Source organism: Paroedura picta, chromosome 1 (assembly GCF_049243985.1).
Source record: "Paroedura picta isolate Pp20150507F chromosome 1, Ppicta_v3.0, whole genome shotgun sequence".
NCBI lineage: Eukaryota > Metazoa > Chordata > Lepidosauria > Squamata > Gekkonidae > Paroedura > Paroedura picta.
In genome coordinates this window covers 109,116,511-109,136,488 of record NC_135369.1, presented here as the reverse complement: position 1 = coordinate 109,136,488, position 19,978 = coordinate 109,116,511, and the positions used below count along the sequence as shown (strand labels likewise).

The 19,978-nt window shown below is 43.3% G+C and overlaps 1 protein-coding gene across 2 annotated transcripts in view; it reads right to left on the bottom strand.

Moving 5' to 3' along the window:
- Positions 1-1,382: 1,382 nt before the first annotated feature.
- The window catches only part of SLC2A12 (solute carrier family 2 member 12), a 36,380-nt gene continuing 17,784 nt past the window's right edge, over positions 1,383-19,978 (bottom strand). Inside the window, exons 3-5 of one of the 2 annotated variants that reach the window (XM_077352304.1) lie at positions 8,270-8,392; positions 5,956-6,088; positions 1,383-1,604 (exon numbers count right to left, since the gene is read on the bottom strand). In XM_077352304.1, the coding sequence (XP_077208419.1) occupies positions 1,505-1,604; positions 5,956-6,088; positions 8,270-8,392 (356 nt within the window). In that variant the 3' untranslated portion in view covers positions 1,383-1,504. The remainder of the gene's footprint in view (positions 1,605-5,955; positions 6,089-8,269; positions 8,393-19,978) is intronic. The other variant, XM_077352313.1, reaches the window with a different exon arrangement.

The window sequence follows — 19,978 nt, the reverse complement described above, 5'->3', positions numbered from 1 at the left end:
ATATAGTTTCACCTTCTCCCACTCAGCCTTTATTGCAGGGTTAGTGCTGTAGTCCATGCCTCTTGCTGTGTTTACCCTAAGAGATGACCTGCACCATCCTCCTTTGGGGTCTAAAGCAATGTTTGTCTAACGTATGTTTTCAAATAGGCAGCCTGTAGGCACAGGATCAGAGCGTGAAGGGGAGACGCGAGTGTGCTAGTCTCATTCATATTGGGACTACCCATGCTAGAATTAAGGAGTGCAATTTTGGGGGCTTCAAAAGTGTTTTTAAAAAAATCAATATGCAGTTGTAACCAGTAATGAAATAAATCCTGTACCACGTGCAGATTTTCCTGAATTTCTCTCGTTACTTGTAGTCTCTTCTAGCTGCCAGAGATATCACTCCCAGAGTCACAGGACCTGTACAGAGGAATACCTTGGGAGAGGGGGATTTGGAGTGAAGGAGGATGAGTGGTAGAATCTCTCTATCTGCAAATACCATTCTGCTGAGGAAAGGAACTGATTTCCTCACCTTGTCCCTTCTGTATAGCTGCTCCTGTGCATGAATTCTGTGACTCCCAAGAACAAGATGGGAAGAGGTTGCAGGAGTGGAGAGAAGCACACAAAATTTCCATATGCCTTCTGTACACAGATACTAGCCTGTATTTCTGGATCAAATTTGATCTGCAGGTGTTAAGGTCACTAATATGGTCTAGGAAAGCAGTGGAAGATACAATGCTGGTGATCAGTGACAATGGACAAAGCCTGACCCATAGTGTCAACCTGCTAAATTTGTACTGTCCAAAGTCGGGGGATGGCCCTATATCAAATATTGTACTTCTTTCTAGCTGTTTCCCACCAAAGTGCAAATTGGAACCTGGCCCCCTCAGCATCTATGACTGGAAAGGATTAGGAATTGGGTGTCAAGTATGATTACAGGATTAATCTGCTGACATTTTTTTTAATGTTATTAGTAAAAAGGTGTAGTTAACCAGTCTTTAAAAGAATGTACTAGGTGATTATGTACTGTTTATCTTACCAGTTGTAAAAGCACTGCTAACTTGTCCTGTAGACATACCCCATTCTTTACAGCGAAGGATTAAATCAGAAGTTTGCATATTTCAAGCCAGTAGACTCTGAAGCCCATCTCTGCTTTAGAGAGCTGAAGTAGGAAAGCCTAGGAAAGCTTGTGAGTTGGACACAACTGACGAGGATGTGTTGAATGGAATACCTGGGGAAATCTTATAGCTCCTTATATTGCTCTTAATATTACTTATATTACTTAAAAGAGAAGTCCTCACAAATTTCTAGTGTTTATATCCTATAAAACATTGGTAAAGCTGTAGTACAACAGTATTTATGTGCAAAACTTTGTTTAAAAAAAGTCCTTTAGTAAAACAGAATATAGAGAAATGTATTTATGGTAAGCATGTGAACACAGTGACAGCAAAGGTGAGCACTGAGCCCTTTGTCCTCTTCAGGAAGTCAGTCCTCTTGCCATTGTTCCCATGCCCCCTCCCTCTCACTAGTAGAATTGCTCTTGGGGTTCTTTGTTGGAAAGCTCTATGGACATCAGTTGATCCTGGTGCTGGCTCATCCTGCAGAAGGTTCTCTTCCTGTGCTTTCTGAGGGGGAAAGGAAGCATGTCAAAGTAATATATATTTATTAAAACCATTTCTTCCCCCTAGGATAATGTTCATGTCAATCATAACTTCAGACAGTACTTGGTGAAGAAGGTCTAGACCAGTAGCTATTACCATTTATTAAATGGAATAGAATTTAACTTGAATGAAAAGTACACTTATCAGACATGGGGTGACCAGCAAGCAATTTTTATTTATTTTTGCATTGACCTCAATTTATTAACCAAGTATCCATATTAAGCCTTGCAGTGACTTTAAGGAAATGTAACTTGGTATCCATTATTTACAGAGAGCAAACAGTTCAGCATGGACAAGGGAAGCCTGTAGCAGAGGGATACACCCGCCCAAGAAGAGACCTGATTTCCTATTTCTGGAGAACTCCTCAGGCACTAGGATTGTGCCCCCAAAGATGGGGGGGGGGGGGAATGATCCTCTGCTGTTAGAACTCCAATTCAACAGAGTGAGCAAAATGTGGATTCCTTGAGATCCTAGGCTGTTAGGCTACTGTCCAGGGGAGAGACAGCCCATGATGTTGGCTTCAAAGAGCAACGAGCAAGCTTTCAGGACTAGGCGGGTACCTTGACTACTTTCTAGCAACTGTGGGTTTATCCTAGTGTCTGCTGAGGATCGCAAGTAGTTGTTAAACTTGCATAATATGTCTAAAACTTGTTTTAGCATAGGGTTTTTAAAATGTCTGTACAAGCTATTTATTTTTTCAGTTTTCACAGCAGTGGGATAAACAATATAATGTACTGTGTCAAGAAAGCCTGAAGTCCTAGAGTTGAGGTTGAAAGAGAGCCAATGTGTATTACAGAGCAGTGATATGTGACTCTTCTGACCAACCCCAGGCTTCAGAAAAGTGGGTGAGGCCATTGCATGGTAGGCATACTTGGTGGTTGCCACCGAGACGGTATTGGTACTGAAGGGCAGGCCGCCAGCCAGTTCTCTTGGTCTGTGGGCCAAGGATGGAAGTAAAGAGAACAAAAGCCAGTTTGGTGTAGTGGTTAGGAGTGCGGACTTCTGATCTGGCATGCTGGGTTTGATTCTGCGTTCCCCCACATGCAGCCAGCTAGGTGACCTTGGGCTCGCCATGGCACTGATAAAACTGTTCTGACCGGGCAGTGATATCAAGGCTCTCTCAGCCTCACCCACCTCACAGGGTGTCTGTTGTGGGGAGAGGAAAGGGAAGCCTCCTTCAAGTAGGGAAAAACGGCATATAAGAACCAACTCTTCTTCTAAAGGCCCATCCTCTCCAACCATATTCATACTGCCCTTTCCTACAACCTCTGTGTTCTCATCCTAGCACCCAGGTGGCTGTCAGAAGACAGAAAGCTGGCCACCAAGAAGGAAGAATAGTAGCCACCGAGGAGAAGAGTAGGGTCATGGTGGTTTCCTTTCTCCTCAGCCAGACTGCTCTCCTTAGGCACCTTGGCAATTGCACTTCACTCTGAGCTACTATTCCTCATGCTGAAAAGAGCAAGAAGGCAGAGGAAGAAGCCCTTTCCCTCCTGATATACGAGGTTCAAAAGTGCCAGGAGGGAGAGAATCCTTTGTGCCTCAGAAATACGCCAGTAATTTAAATAGTGGTAACATTCCCAATATTAACTTATATCTTAGATTATTGTATGTGTGTGTTTAGTGGAATGGCAATCTTGGTTGATGGTAAATGTGAAAGTCATTCTTCATAAGGCACAGAGTGAGGTACCACTCAATGTGTCAAACGAGATCTGGGAGAATACGGTTCAAATCCTCACCTAGTTGTAAAGTGTAAAACGGGTAAGACAGAGGCATGGCTTGGCTCTTAAATCTCGCTTGTGCTGCATTCAAGGATTGAGTTCCTTTGCCCTCACTTCAAATTGTTACAGCACTTGCCCACTAGATGGCAGGTTTTGCTTGTTTTTCTTAAGAGACCCATCCTCTCACTGACCATGCAGCCCTAAAAAGGTAAAGGTAAAGGTATCCCCTGTGCAAGCACCGAGTCATGTCTGACCCTTGGGGTGACGCCCTCCAGCGTTTTCATGGCAGACTCAATACAGGGTGGTTTGCCAGTGCCTTCCCCAGTCATTACCGTTTACCCCCCAGCAAGCTGGGTACTCATTTTACTGACCTCGGAAGGATGGAAGGCTGAGTCAACCTTGAGCCGGCTGCTGGGATTGAACTCCCAGCCTCATGGGCAAAGCTTTCAGACGGCTGCCTTACCACTCTGCGCCACAAGAGGCTCTTTTATGCAGCCCTACATACCAAGAAACTCCAGCAGTGGAGGAACCCCTTCTCCCCCATTCTAAAGACCATCACCAAACATTTGTGATGGGAATTAACATTTCATTTCAAAACACATTGTTGTGAAATAAATAGCAGTTGGCTCCAAAGATGTTTAAGAATTGTTTTAATAAGTCCAAGCCAAATGTGAGTATTGAAAAAATAATCTTTAACAAACGTATTTTGAGGACCCCTTATATGTAGAATTGCTGGAGAGTTTCAGATTTCAAAGTATTCTTTCTAATTAATTGTGTTCTGAGCAAAGGAGCACTGTGTGTGATTGCCTATCTTTTTGTACCCATTATGGCCCATTATGCACGGCCGCCGAAACGGCGATTTCGGGTCACATGGAAAACGCGGAAGGGGAAGACGCGACGCATACCGGTTATACACGGGGCGGGGCGCGACGGCGGCAAAACCCAGAGTAACCGATTATGCACGCGCCGATACGGGCGCCGCTTCTGGTTGCGCCCCGCTCACCCGGAAGCTGCGCTTTCTTCCGCGTTTCACTGACGCGGCTTTTTCGGCGGCATGCACCGAAGCTGCAGCCGGTTGCAGCCGGCTCCGTGCGTTATCCGTGATTTTAGTCGCCGCCATTCCACCCCGAATGTGCGCTAAAACCCCCGTGCATAATGGGTCTATGTGTAGCATTTTTAAAGGAGGTATAATTTACATCTCAGGGAATTGAGGGCATGCAGACACAATTTCTCTAATCTGGATTGTGGTGCGACTCTTATCTTTTGAAAAGGATTGATAAGAACTTTAGAAAATGAATTTTATCTTTAAATGCAGGCCTGGTAGGAGAAGGGATGACATGTATCTTTTTATGTATAATCTCCTTTACATGTGCTAATGTTTCCTGTAGAATTGTGTTTCTGGTTTATTTAATCAGTTTAAAATTAACTAAAGTGATTTTAAATAAAATTCTTAAAAGATAACTTGGAGTGATCCCTGGCTAAAACACAAAACCTGGAATACACCAATACCTGGAATAAACATGCATCTGACTTCTTACAGTCAGAACAGCAATACCTGGACTGAATGAGAGTCCAGTAGCACCTTTAAAACCAACAAAAATTTATTAAAAGCGTGAGCTTTTGGGTGCAAACAATCTTTATCAGATTATAAACTGACCATCATAACAGTAGGAATAAGGTGCTACTGGACGCTGATTTTATTGTGCTACTTCAGAGCAACATGGCTACTCACCTGCACTGAATAGTCATTGAAGAAATTGATCATTCTTCACACATTGTAGTTTAGTGATTAATGGGTTGCTTTAAACACAGTCCAAGGAACTTCCAGTTTCCATATGTTTGTTTGAAGTAATGCATTCCATCCCATAGGTAAAGGTAAAGGTATCCCCTGTGCAAGCACCGAGTCATGTCTGACCCTTGGGGTGACGCCCTCTAGCGTTTTCTTGGCAGACTCAATACGGGGTGGTTTGCCAGTGCCTTCCCCAGTCATTACCGTTTACCCCCCAGCAAGCTGGGTACTCATTTTACCGACCTCGGAAGGATGGAAGGCTGAGTCAACCTTGAGCCGGCTGCTGGGATTGAACTCCCAGCCTTATGGGCAAAGCTGTCAGACGGCTGCCTTACCACTCTGCGCCACAAGAGGCGCAGAGTGGTAAGGCAGAGTGGTAAGGCACATCCCATAGGTAGCAGTAACTCAGTAATATCCCCATGATAAATATAAAAGATCCCGAATGTGAAAAGGCAGAATTTCTGGAAGAAGATCCAGGCTTGGCTACAGAGTGACTCATGTGCGCTGAAATGCTGTTCTTGGTTGAAAGGAGAACCCGGGAACAACATTTGATATTTTAGACTGCAGTAGGAGGAGAGGGGAGACAGCTATGTTCTACGGGCAGAATGCTAGAAATGAAATTTTGCTGTATCATATCAATGTACAAAAACCTTCTGACATGGGGATGTATTTAAACCTGCAATTCTCCTTCCTTTCTATCCATCCACAACTTCAAATAATACAAAACAGGCTGTACTGTGTGCTGTTTCTTTTATGTTAAGACACTAGGACAGTGTCAGCCCCAATTCAAATACTGCCCTGTACTTACTGTTTTGCCAGTAGTATGGAGATTTGCTCTAAAGTAAACCCCTTTGTCTCAGGTATAAAGACAATGACAAATGCTAATGATGCTAGGCTCATCAGAGCATAAATAAAATACACCCATGGTAAACCGATTAGATCTGGGAAAGAAAGAGAAAGATTATCATTCAGACCATACAATGGAAGAGGGAAAATCATAGGCTAGAATCAGCAGTTGTGGAGGCAGACTTTCTACAGGTTACTTTTATACATAAATGCTAATCCTGGACATCTGCCAAACTTTATTTTTAGATTTTTTTCTCTTCTCCATCCCCGCACAATAAAATAGGTATGTTTAGTTGAAAATATAATCCGGTACAACTTCCCCCTTATAAAACAGTTTCCCCATCAGATCTGCCTTCTGACTGGGGGTGAGGCCAGGCCCACAGACAAAATGGCACAAAACGGGGCTGGCCTTCATCGATCTTTTGTCATGCCCCTCCAATCAGCACTCAGGGTTGATGTGAAATCTGTCACAATTCTTTCAAGAGAGGAGTTGAGGAAAAAAGATGTAAATTCCAATAATGATTTTTAATGCAGTATACTAGAATGGAATTAGCAGTTAGCAAGGCTGAAGAATCCCTAGTTTTTTGAAAGAAGAAAATGTAGAAGAATTGGATTTTATACCACATCTTTCACTGCCTGAAGGAGTCTCGAAGCAGCTTACAATCACCTTTCCTTCCCACAATAGACATGTTATGAGGTAGGTGGGACTGAGAAAGCTCCAACAGAACTCTTTGAGAACAGCTCTAAAAGGACTGCGACTAGCCCAAGGTCACCCAGCTGACTGCAAATGGAGGAGGGGGAATCAAACCCGGCTCTCCAGATTAGAAGCTGCTGCTCTTAACCACTACACCAAACTGGCTGTCTTGGCTGCAAGGCAGGATGGGGTGTCAAATCATCTTGAAGTAAAGCCAAGGAAATAAATAACATCAGCCTGGGTATGGCATGGCTTACACCTAGTATATCTCCTTTGTATACAGAAGATCCCAAATTCAATCCCCAGCACTTTCAGTTAAAAGGATCAGGTATTAGTGATGTGAAAGACCTCTGCTTTAGACCGTGAAGAGATGCTGTGAGTCAGAGTAGTCTATGCTGACCTTGACAGACCAAGGGTATGACTTGGCATATGTCTATGTGACATGGTTACAATGACAATTCCTAGTCAAATGTTTTGTTTTTAAATTCACAGTGTGCTTTTTCTGACTGAGACTGAAAGCAGCTTAAGTCAATGTGATCAATCAGATGAGACACCTAATAAGCAAGGTACTACAACTACATCCCAACCCCCCCCCCCCCCCCCACATCCCATGACAGGAATTTTATGGCCAATACTAAAGCTTAATTTATACTGGCAATTTTAATCTAAAGTAGATTTTATATTGTATTTTAGAATGGTATCTGATTTTAATCATATTGTGGATCCTGCTGAGTCTGCTGAGAGCAGAATAAAAGTTGAAATAATAAATAATAACTACAGGTATCTAAAACAAGCATAGATGTGAGGAATAATGCCAACAATAGAAAGTTACAGCAACATTTCCAGGAATGGTAGTGCTTGAAAGTCAGAACTTGCTGGTTCCTTGAGACATTAATATTATATCAATTGGCCCCCTGGTGAGCAAATTCTTCCATTAGAAAGCCTGTGGTGTAGAAAAGAGCCCCTCTCTGTTGTTTCATATTGGTATATTTTACAGACGCACCGTGAACATTTGATGTAAATATCTTTCTTTCTTTCTTTCTTTCTTTCTTTCTTTCTTTCTTTGCCAAATGCCCTTTCCTCAAACACATGGCAAAAAAGGAACCACATGTTCTGGCACTGTGGAAGTAGATAAAGTCCTATAACACATATCTACTACATATTCACTTTGTGGCTCAGTGAGAAACACAGAATATAAGTGAAGTAAATAAAAATGTGACATGACCAAGGTACTCTGGGAAAGACTGGCTGAGAAGGATAATCGCTGAGAGAATTGGTCTGAGTTTGCTTACTGCTAGCCTGTTTACTGGACAGATGAAACATATGCCACCGTAGTTGAGGCAGACTGCTGGTAAATGTTGAGCTATTCCTACTTTACATTCTACAATTTGAAGAAGGGAGGAAGTACACCACGGTTGCCAGGTAACCACTATGTCATTTGCAGGCAAATACATTACTGGGTGAAAACTATTTCTTCACATGTCTATTAATGCACAATATACTGAATCCTTTCCAAATTCTTCAGAATCATATATTTCAAAGGAATGCGCATTTTCAAGAAAAAATTATCTGTGTGCCTTACCTGTTATAGTCAAAAAAGTTGATGAGATCAAGAGATTCACTCCCCAGTTCACACTAGAAGTTAGAGCAATTGCTCTTCCTCTTATTCCACCAGGAAATATTTCACTCAGTACCAGCCAGGACACTGAAATAACAATAATAACAAAAATCTCAAGAAGGTTCAGTGACAAGAGCCCACATTGACCCATCATGGCTGGCCTACTTGCAGGATTGGTGCCACACATTGGAATAGGAGTCAGAATTTGTGTCCAGTTTGGACAGGAATAAAAGGGCTATGTATATTTAGGATTGCCAACAGGCCCAGGGGAAAATATCCCTATAACAATGGTTTCATGTGTGGAAATGAACAACGATTTCCCTACCCGGAGGCTCAAAGCGGCTTACAGTCGCCTTCCCATTCCTCTCCCCACAACAGACACCCTGTGGGGTGGGTGAGGCTGAGAGAGCCCTGATATCACTGCTCAGTCAGAACAATATTATCAGTGCTGCGGTGAGCCCAAGGTTACCCAGCTGAATGCATGTGGGGGAGTGGGGAATCAAACCCAGCTCACCAGACTGGAAGTCCATACTTCTAACCACTACACCAAACTGGCTCTAACCACTGCACCAAGAGGACAATTTTTTTCCTCCGGGTAGCTGGCAGCCCTTGCTGCACTCCTGCTTACCTCTGCAGTGCTATGCTATTGCCAGCTCTGAATTCTTTTTCATAAAGAATTAGACAAAAAGAAATTATGCTTCACAATTCAGGAACAATTATACATTGTATAATGCCAGAAATTATTAACATAGTTTACCCCATCTCATTCTCATCTAAATCTTAAGATTATTTAATATTTAACAAAGTTTATTGTTCTGTTGCTGCTATGCCAATACTTTCATTATTTCTACTAATTCCATTGTACATCTTATACTGTCTACAAATCCACATTAACAGTTGAACAAAAACATTATTATACGATTAAAATAATTATTCAGCATAAATCAGGTACCATGAGAAAGACAATAAATATAAATTGTTGTGATGTGATACAACTTCTAATTCTGTATATAGTTGCCGACTCTGAGCTTTGAAAGTTCAAAGTTAAACTGCCCCAAGGCGCAGGGGTCTGCTTGTGCCCTTGGTGATCAAGGGACCTTAGCTCCCTGGCAAGGAAGGCACTTGCCTTGTATGCAAATGATACTGCATTCCATCCTCAGTATCACCAGTCAAAAGGATCTCAAAAGCAGGGAAAGGACCATTGCTTGAGATCTTGAAGAGCCACAAAAACGCTAGAGGGACTTATAATCTGTGGAAGGTACTGTCTTATGTTTATACTAGAAAAGGCCATTGCATCCAGGAATACAACGGGCGCTAGAACTTGGTGGTGGGAAGAGGAAGATGAAGGGTTGTCCAGTCTGTAAGGGCATGGGGTTGAATATGTGTGTTGTGTGGGAGGTTGTGGTGGCATGGTGACAAATGAGGGCGTGGGTGTAGAGAGATGGGTGTCTAGAACCTGTGCTGTGACCTGCTGCTGGCAACTGCAGCACCTGTTGTTGTCTGCAAGGCTAAGTCATTGCCTAATAAAAGTGGATCACCTAATTTCCCCCAAAGTCTCACTGTCTACTTTCCTGTAAAGCTAACTCCACTTGAAATTCTGGGCCACTTATGCCTTTGAGTTCATAGGACCTTCCTGGCAAATAGTGTTTTTTTTTTATTTACCAGGCCAAGCTTGAAAAAAGTCACTTCAGTTCCCATGTATCTCCAGCCATTTACTTGTTCACTATTTAATGTTTCAGGCAGTAAATATTCTTTATTTTGATCTTCCTGCACTTTCCAGACTCTCAAGACTGATGCTGGTTTGTCTGTCTGTCTGTCACTCTGTGGCCCAAAATACAGTTGGTGGTAAGGGCTGGCCAAAGCCCATAGTCCAGGAGGGACACACCCAGACCACTCCACCCCAGCAGCAGTCTGCAAGTTTCTATTATCATCTTTAGTACTTCTGCTTATCTCTAGATTAGGCAGGCAAAAATGGCTACTTTGAAGGCCAGACTGAGGCATTGTATGATTTTGAAGTCCCACCTCCAAACCTCCATGAATATTTCCAACCCAGGGGTAGCCAACCTCCAGGTGGGGCCTGGAGAGCTCCTGGAATTACAGCTCATCTGCAGAGTATTAAGATCAGATCCCCAGGCAAAAAGGACTGCTTTGGACAGGGTTGTTGTGAAGAAGAAACATTTAAGGCCTCCCACACAGGTTGTTTTTGAGCTGAAACACTTGAGGCCTATTGCACAGGCCTTTCATGTCCAACAGCTTCCCTCACTTTGCCTCAGACCACTGATGGAGCTGGGAGCTGGCAGGTAGCCAATGAGTATGCTCCTCCCCCCTGCCTTCAGGCTTGCTCTGAAGGAGCCTCTAACAGACCCTGATTGAGGCAAGGGAGGTGTTTCCGAGAGCAACACAGTCTGTGGGCATGGGTGTGCTTTCCTTTTGAGGGGAGGGGGGAAGCATTTCCCTTCTGCTAAACAGTTGGCTGACAGAAAAGCCCCTTCTCACTTAAAATACTGCTCTAGCCAGCCTCACTGCTGGAGGGAAGAAACAGCCAAGCCATGTGTATTTCTTTTGCGTGACTCTCTGCAGATTTGAGGCCTACTGCACAGGTTATGTGGATGAAACAGGAAGCAAAAGAACCTACACAACAGCATCCGTTGGACCGGGAAGCCCTCACACCACCTCCAGGTCTAAGGGGAAAAGGAGGCCACTCCCACAGCCCACTAACTGTTTCCCTGTTAGCAGCCAGGGGCAAAATGGCTGCGAACTTGTCAGATTGCCCCTGGCCAGGTTGGGGGAGACAGGCTGTGTCGCCTCCCTATTGGCCCAAAGTCTAGGGGTGGGGCCACTCCGATCTCCACCCACCTAGGTCTTAGCTTTTTATATTATACAGCAATGCTGTTCCAGATGTTTTGCTAAAATGGCACTATTTTGACTTGTAGGCATGTTTGCTAAAACTGACATTGAATAACTGATTGGGGCAGGGTACAATGAGCGCTCGTTTGGTGTAGTAGTGGTTAGGAGTGCAGACTTCTAATCCGGCAAGCCGGGTTCGATTCTGCATTCCCCCACATGCAGCCAGCTGGGTGACCTTGGGCTCACCACAGCGCTGATAAAGCTGTTCTGACCGAGCAGTGATATCAGGGCTCTCTCAGCCTCACCCACCTCACAGGGTGTCTGTTTTAGGAAAGGGAAGGCGACTGTAAGCTGCTTTGAGACTCCTTTGGGTAAAGAAAAGGCGGCATATAAGAACCAACATCTTCTTCTACTAGAATCATATAATCATAGAGTTGGAAGGGACCTCATGGGTCATCTAGTCCAACCCCCTGCACTTTGCAGGACATCACAATCCTATTGGTCATCCACTGTAACCTGACAGCCCCTTAAGCTTTCACAGAATCAGCCTCTCCGTCAGATGGCTATCCAGCCTCTATTTAAAAATTTCCAAAGATGGAGAACCCACCACCTCCCGAGGATGCCTGTTCTACTGAGAAACCACTCTGTCAGGAACATCTTCCTGATGTTTAGACGGAATTTCTTTTGAATTAATTTTATCCCCTTGTTTCTGATCTGTCCCTCTGTGGAAAGAGAGAACAACTCTGCTGCAACCTCTATATGGCAGCCTTTTAAATATTTGAAGATGGTTATCAAATCCCCTCTCAGTTGTCTCCTCTCCAGGTTAAACAGACCAAGCTCTCCCAACCTTTCTTCATACATACTGGTCTCCAAACCCCTCACCATCTTTGTTGCTCTCCTCTGGACATGCTCCAGTTTGTCTACATCCCTCTTCAACTGGGATGCTCAAAACTGAACGCAGTATTCCAAGTGAGGCCGGACAAGAGCAGAGTAAAGCGGTGCCATCACCTCCTGTGATCTGGACACAATACTCCGTTTGATACAGCCCAAAATCCCATTTGCTTTTTTAGCCACTGAGGCACACTGTTGACTCATGTTCAATGTATGGTCTACTAAGACTCCTAGATCCTTTTCGCACATGCTACTGCCAAGACAAGTCTCCCCCATCCTATATTGGTGTGTTTGGTTTTTCCTACCTAAATGCAGAACTTTACATTTGTCCCTATTGAACATTTTATTCAGTTTAGCCCACTTCTCAAGCCTCTCAAGATCATCCTGTATTCTGATTCTGTCTTTGGTTGTGTTTGCCACCCTTCCCAGTTTAGTATTGTCTGCAAATTTAATATCCTCTCTAAACCCTCATCCAAATCATTTATAAATATGTTGAACAATACAGGTCCCAGGCAGATCCCTGGGGAACTCCACTTGTCACTCTTCTCCAAGAAGATGCTGAACCATTAAAAAGTACCCGTTGGGTATAATCTGTCAACCAGTTATCGATCCACCTGACAGAATTAGGATCCATACCACATTTTACCAACTTGTCAATGAGAATATCATGTGGAACTTTATCAAATGCTTTGCTGAAATCCAGATAAACTATGTCCACATAATTCCCCTGATCCAGCAAGGTAGTCACTTTCTCGAAAAAAGAGAAGGTTGGTCTGACATGATTTGTTCTTGAGAAACCCATGCTGAGTCTTAGAAATCACAGCTCTCTGTTCCAGCTGCTCAAGGACTGACTTTGATGATTTGTTCCAAAATTTTGCCAGCTACAGATGTCAAGCTGTACTTCTTCTTCTTCTTCTAATTGACTGTGTATCATAGCACAATATTATTAGCCTGGCTTTATAAGATGTTGCATCATTCCATCACTCCCATTTGCTTTAAAGCACCAATCACTAAGAAGTCAGAAAGACAAGCAGGGACATCTAATTTTTCTTTGTAGTGACCTTCCTCCTATTAAAATTCCTGGTGCTGCCACCAACTCTGTCATTACTTCCCAAGTCTTTAAAGAGATAAGCAGAGTCTCCAAGTCAAAACTTCATAACCCTGAACTAAGTTTGGTTGCTTTCTTGCTACAACCCTTTTGGTATTGTTGAAATATCCCTTGCACACAAATCAGAAAGTGAATGAATGTGGATGTGGATGTGGATGTGGATGCTGCACTTTGTGAGCAGCTTGAGAAAATATCCAAACGGCAGGACCTTGTCATCATGGGTGACTTCAATTTCCCAGATGTGTGCTGGGAAACAAACTCTGCGAAGCGTCCTCAGTCATGCAAGTTTCTGACCTGCCTGGCTGACAATTTCATTTATCAAATGGTAGATGAACCCACAAGAGGTTCAGCCATACTGGACTTAATACTGACCAACAGGCAAGAGTTGGTGGATGAGGTGAAGGAGGTGGGGACCCTAGGGGGAAGTGACCATGTCCTCATAGAATTCCTTTTGAGATGGGGAGCCAAGGAAGCTTGTAGCCAGACGCGGATGTTGGATTTTCGTAGGGCAAACTTTAATAAACTCAGAGACATGATGAGTGTCATACCATGGACGAGAATGCTGGAAGGGAAGGGAGCATGTGAAGGGTGGGCGCTACTCAAACAAGAGCTATTGCATGCTCAATCAATGACTATTCCAGAAAGACGAAAACACTGCAGGAGCTCTAAGAAGCCTATTTGGATGAACAGAGAACTTCAAGAGGAACTAAGAAAGAAAAGGAAAATGTTCAGGAAATGGAGGGAAGGACAGAGCTCTAAAGAAGAGTACCTACAGGTTACTAGGCACTGTAGATCAATCATCAGAAAGGCCAAAGCTGAGAGTGAGCTAAGATTGGCCAGGGAAGCCCATTGTAACAAGAAAAGATTTTTCAGTTACGTGAGGAGCAAACGTAAAGTAAAGGAGGCAATAGGCCCGCTGTTGGGTGCGGATGGACAAACTCTAACGAAAGATGCAGAGAAAGCAGAAAGGCTTAGTGCCTATTTTACATCTGTTTTTTCCCACAGGTCTAAGTGTTTAGGCACATCTAGAGATGGCTGTAGCCAAAGGATAGTGTCTGGGTGGCAGGTTAACATGGTTAGAGAGGTGGTCGAGAGGCATTTAGCTGCACTGGATGAGTTCAAATCCCCTGGTCCAGATGAAATGCACCCGAGAGTACTCAAAGAACTTTCCAGAGAACTTGCACAGCCCTTGTCCATCATCTTCGGAACCTCTTTAAGGACTGGAGATGTCCCGGAGGACTGGAAAAGAGCAAACGTTATTCCGATCTTCAAAAAAGAGAGGAAGGATGACCCGGGAAACTACAGACCAGTGAGTCTGACCTCTGTTGTGGGGAAGATAATGGAGCAGATATTAAAGGGAGCGATCTGCAAACATCTGGAGGACAATTTGGTGATCCAAGGAAGTCAGCATGGATTTGTCTCCAACAGGTCCTGCCAGACCAACCTAGTTTCCTTTTTTGACCAAGTAACAGGTTTGCTGGATCGGGGAAATTTGGTTGATGTCATTTACTTGGATTTTAGTAAAGCTTTTGACAAGGTTCCCCATGATGTTCTGATGGATAAGTTGAAGGACTGCAATCTGGATTTTCAGATCGTTAGGTGGATAGGGAATTGGTTAGAGAACCGCACTCAAAAAGTTGTTGTCAATGGTGTTTCATCAGACTGGAGAGAGGTGAGTAGCGGGGTACCTCAGGGTTCGGTGCTCGGCCCGGTACTTTTTAACATATTTATTAATGATCTAGATGAGGGGGTGGAGGGACTACTCATCAAGTTTGCAGATGACACCAAATTGGGAGGACTGGCAAATACTCCGGAAGATAGAGACAGAGTTCAACGAGATCTGAACACAATGGAAAAATGGGCAAATGAGAACAAGATGCAATTTAATAAAGATAAGTGTAAAGTTCTGCATCTGGGTCAGAAAAATGAAAAGCATGCCTACTGGATGGGGGATACGCTTCTAGGTAGCACTGTGTGTGAACGAGACCTTGGGGTACTTGTGGATTGTAAACTAAACATGAGCAGGCAGTGTGATGCAGCGGTAAAAAAGGCAAATGCCATTTTGGGCTGTATCAACAGAGGCATCACATCAAAATCACAAGATGTCATAGTCCCATTGTATACGGCACTGGTCAGACCACACCTGGAGTACTGTGTGCAGTTCTGGAGGCCTCACTTCAAGAAGGACATTGATAAAATTGAAAGGGTACAGAGGAGAGCGACGAAGATGATCTGGGGCCAAGGGACCAAGCCCTATGAAGATAGGTTGAGGGACTTGGGAATGTTCAGCCTGGAGAAAAGGAGGTTGAGAGGGGACATGATAGCCCTCTTTAAGTATTTGAAAGGTTGTCACTTGGAGGAGGGCAGGATGCTGTTTCTGCTGGCTGCAGAGGAAAGGACACGCAGTAATGGGTTTAAACTTCAAGTACAACGATATAGGCTAGATATCAGGAAAAAGTTTTTCTCAGTCAGAGTCGTTCAGCAGTGGAATAGGCTGCCTAAGGAGGTGGTGAGTGCCCCCTCACTGGAAGTCTTCAAGCAAAGGTTGGATACACACTTTTCTTGGATGCTTTAGGATGCTTAGGGCTAATCCTGCGTTGAGCAGGGGGTTGGACTAGATGGCCTGTATGGCCCCTTCCAACTCTATGATTCTATGATTCTATGATTCTATGATTCTATGAAAATGGTGGTTCCATACAAAGTTTAGCACTGTCATCCCTATAAATATCTTTTGCTGTATTTTTATTCAAAAGTAAATCCTATTCAAGGTCTCACTTTTCCTGATACTTTCCCTTTAATTAACTCTTTGAACCCTGCTGAAAGAAGTGTCTGGTTTTGGAATTAATCAACTCCTATTTTTTTAAAGGCTCTTCACAAAGCGTCCAAAATAGGCAATTAATGAGTAATTTTCTGTTACCTAAACAGAAGGAAGTGAATTTAAAGCCTTCCACCAAAATGATTGCTTCCTAATATTTTTTGCTTTGTTTTTTCATGACTGTGATTTTGCAGCCACTCCAGTCAGCAGAAAATACCTAGGGGCTTTCCGCACCGGGATCCTTGTAGCAAATTGTTTGCTGAACGAAAAATCGCCATTTAAAATAGTGGAATCCGTCATTATGCATACCTGCCTTTGTAGTGGAATCCAGTTGTGTTTTGTATCGTTTCCCACAGGCTTCCGGTCTCGGCAAAAATCGCTAAAAAGGAAGCGCTATTGCCAAGCTCGTCCCACCTCTGGCTGTCAAGCAGCCAATGGGTGGCCGTTAGCATGCTCCCAAACAGCCCCTTTCCCTTTAAGAAAGTTAAAAAAAAAAAAAAACACCCGTTGCAACGAATCTGTGTTGATTCGTTGCAACGGAGAGACCCATCCAGCTTGCAGGTATGTTTGAGCTGTCGTTTCATCGTTGCCACACTCCCCCCGAGTGAAAAAAAAATCCCCCCCCCTCACGGGCCCGATTTTCGGCCGAAAACAGTGTAAAAAATAAAGGGAAAATACATCAGCAAACAGGCTTCTCTGTTGTTTGTGCTTAGTGACTGTAAAGAGCTCTGGGGAGGGACTGCAGCCGGGGAAGCCTCACTGGGTAAACGAAGGCTTGCCGGTGCGTTGATCTCCGCTTGCTCGGAGAAAAAAAAAATGGCGATCGCTTCGCCGGAAGATCAGAGGAGAGAGCCAGGGGGAGGGACTTTGTAGAAACCACAACAATGGTAACGCACAGAACTTTCCCGCTAGTGTTGCAGATTGGTTGCAGGAGTGTAGCGCTTTCCGGAGGGTGAATCCACTTTTGGGGATTTCCCTGAAAGCGCTACAAGGAAGCGCTTTTTGCGGATCGGTTTCAGGTGTGGGCAGATTGTCAACGACGTTATGCATAATGGCAAAACTGCAGTGATTTCAATTGGCAACCATTGTGCGATTTTGAAGGAGTGCGGAAAGCCCCCTAGTTATGCCAAAATGCAGAAGCTGCACAAAGTAAGGAGGGAAATTTTAAGGCATGGGATCTGTTCAAGGTATTAGCAGCCCTTTGCTAGTCCACACTAAATAGACTGATAGTGCAATTATGCTTTAAGTTTCAAAAACCATATAAATGGTGTTTGATAAAAAGTGGGGGAGCAGGCATGGTTCTGGCATTGGCGATGATGTCATCTGGACTGTCCATACAAACTGAGTGACTAAATTATCGAATGACAGTCTAAACAGCAACCTGAGAGGCCGGATCTTGGAGTCTTTGCCTTGGAGTCTTTGCCTTGGAGTCCCCAATTGCCACAAGAGAAAGCAGCTGCCGCGGCCCTCGGCTTGCTGCTTTGCAGTCCCTACATCCAGCTTCATTCTTCTGAATGTGAGGAGCCGGCCAGCAGACTGGTATGGCAGGAAGTATCAAGGCAGCCTTGGGGCATTTAGAGGGGCTGGTTAACAAACTGGCAACCTGATTTTAAAAAAGAAAGCAATGTAGAATCCAGCGACTAAGATACAAAAGCACATTGTTTTATAAGTTGAATCTTGAACTAGACGTTTTAAGGAAACAAAACTGCCAACATCATAGGGCAACAAAAGTTTCACCTGCTTTCTTGCCACAAAGAAGGATTATTCAGAGTAATACAAACATGTTTTTGCTTGATCTTCAGAACTTGTGCACTGAGCTTTGGTTTAGTACTGCCAATGCTTCATTCTGAAACTAGGGACAGACTTCCCATAGTTCAAGCTTGGATTATTATGGGCTAGGAAGTTTTCATAGCAGCATTGGTGTAAATAAATATTAAACATAGACAAGTCTGAATTTCCTGTACCAAAATGAACTAGAGGTTCTTGAAAAACTGCCAGTGACCAAGGGTTCTTGCATTTCCTTCCTCCCACCAAAACAAACAAACAAACAAACAAAAAACTACTTGTCTGGCAAAAATATTTCTGGTACAGCTTTTCATGTCACTGCATTTCAATGCATGAAAAAACTGCATCAGAAGACTTTCTGTCCACCATGCAACTGCTATACAGGCAAAGAAGAATTCAGCAAATCTTGCATAATGATTCAAACATCCTATTGTTCACAAAATTGTAGGGACTAAAGCAAGGCTTTGGAAAAGGAAGGACCTGGTTCAGTTAGAAAAGATGGTCTGACCCTATATATATATCAATGGTCTGACTCAGTAATAGGCAATTTCATGAAATACTAAGAGGGTTTGGGGGGGGGGGGCAATCATCCATGAAGGACACAGAACAAGTCGCAGTGTTCTCAGATTCAGCACAAAATATGGTAAAACTGCTGAATCCTTCAGTGGCATAATATCATTTCTAGGTTCAACCAGGAGTTGATATCATACTGTCAATGTAAAATTCTCCCACCAACAATGTCTCTGTCCAACCCTTGTCTCCTGCTGGGAGTCAGCCAGCCATGGGAGAATCTTTGTTTGGTAGCCTGCAGTTCCTGTCAGCAGCACTAAAAAATACTAAAAGTAAAGATTTCCAGTTTCCTCAACAGAGGTATGAAGATTTCAATATACAGTCAGCCTTACAGATGGAGAACTTGATGAATACAGTATATGAAGAATATTTGTTCCACATTATATATTTCTGGGCTAGAAGGAGCGTGTCTCATGGCTTAAATGCCACTCAGTGCTTAACATCCACTCAGGGTGGCTATCCTGCCCCTGCTTCCTCCTCCAACCGGCTTGCCTGACTGTCCAGCAGCCAGCCAGTCGCCTTCCTTCCCCCAACCCTGAGCACCCCCTCCTCCTTCCACTTCCCTTTGAGGCTTGGAGGCTGCAGATCCCTGCCCTGTGAGAGCTGCCCCTGTGGGTGATTTCTATAACAGCTGCCTGCAGCCTTTACAGGTCCTGGGGGGAGGGAGAGGCCATCTGCAGAGTTCTTCCACTTCCACCCCCAATCTAGTGCACGTTGTATTGCTGAGTGCAACGGGCTTGGCCCCCAGTAAAATTATAAGTCTCTGATAGAAAACTTGTTGCTTATTCCTAGAAGGGGAAGTTTATTCCAGGTTGATTTTTAACCACCAAACTTAGTGGAATCAAAAGGTAATGTACAAGTTAATTGGATTTTAGAGCATGTAAACCAAATTGCCTAAAGCAAAGCAAGCAGAATATTTTTAAGTGTACAGCAACATTGATTTATTACACTGATAATGTATTATAGTAATTGCTTGAAACAGATAGCAAATGGGATGTTGAATTGCTTTTAATCAGACTTAATTAATGCAAAATAGACAGAAAAGCTGTTCTTTTTATCTCTGTTGGAGCCTCATTGTGTATGGTGTAAACTGGAGAGAAACAGAACAGATGCTCAATCATTCAGGACTCCTTTATAATGCATAAGGGGCTTCCATTGATCTTTTCATTTTTATTTGCTCTTATACACCCAATCTCTGTAATATCTGTAAGCTTTTGATCAATATTATTAATGGTGAAAATTAAAAATTAAGTAGTTCAAAGCAAGATAATTTTGTTTCTAATTTTTAAGAAAAGGACAAGGAGCCAACATTTTAGTTCAATGTCTTCATTCTAATGGCAACTATAAAATAATTGGGACACATTAGTACTCCAGATATATTGATTTTATGTCAATTTACAAGATAGCTTCTTCCAAAGAACGCTGGGAATTATTGTTTGTTGAGGAAGCTGAACATTCTGTATTAGAAAACTTTGGTCTTGGTTAGAATATCTCAATTCCCAGGGTTCCTTAGGTAAAGGCAATGGTATTAAACCAATTTTTAAAAAATAACAGTGGATGTGGTATTGAATAATCTATATGAAATTATATGATTTTTAAATTAAAGTTGTATTCTGCTTCTCAGCTCAGCTCAAGAATAGGTCTACCATATAAGCAT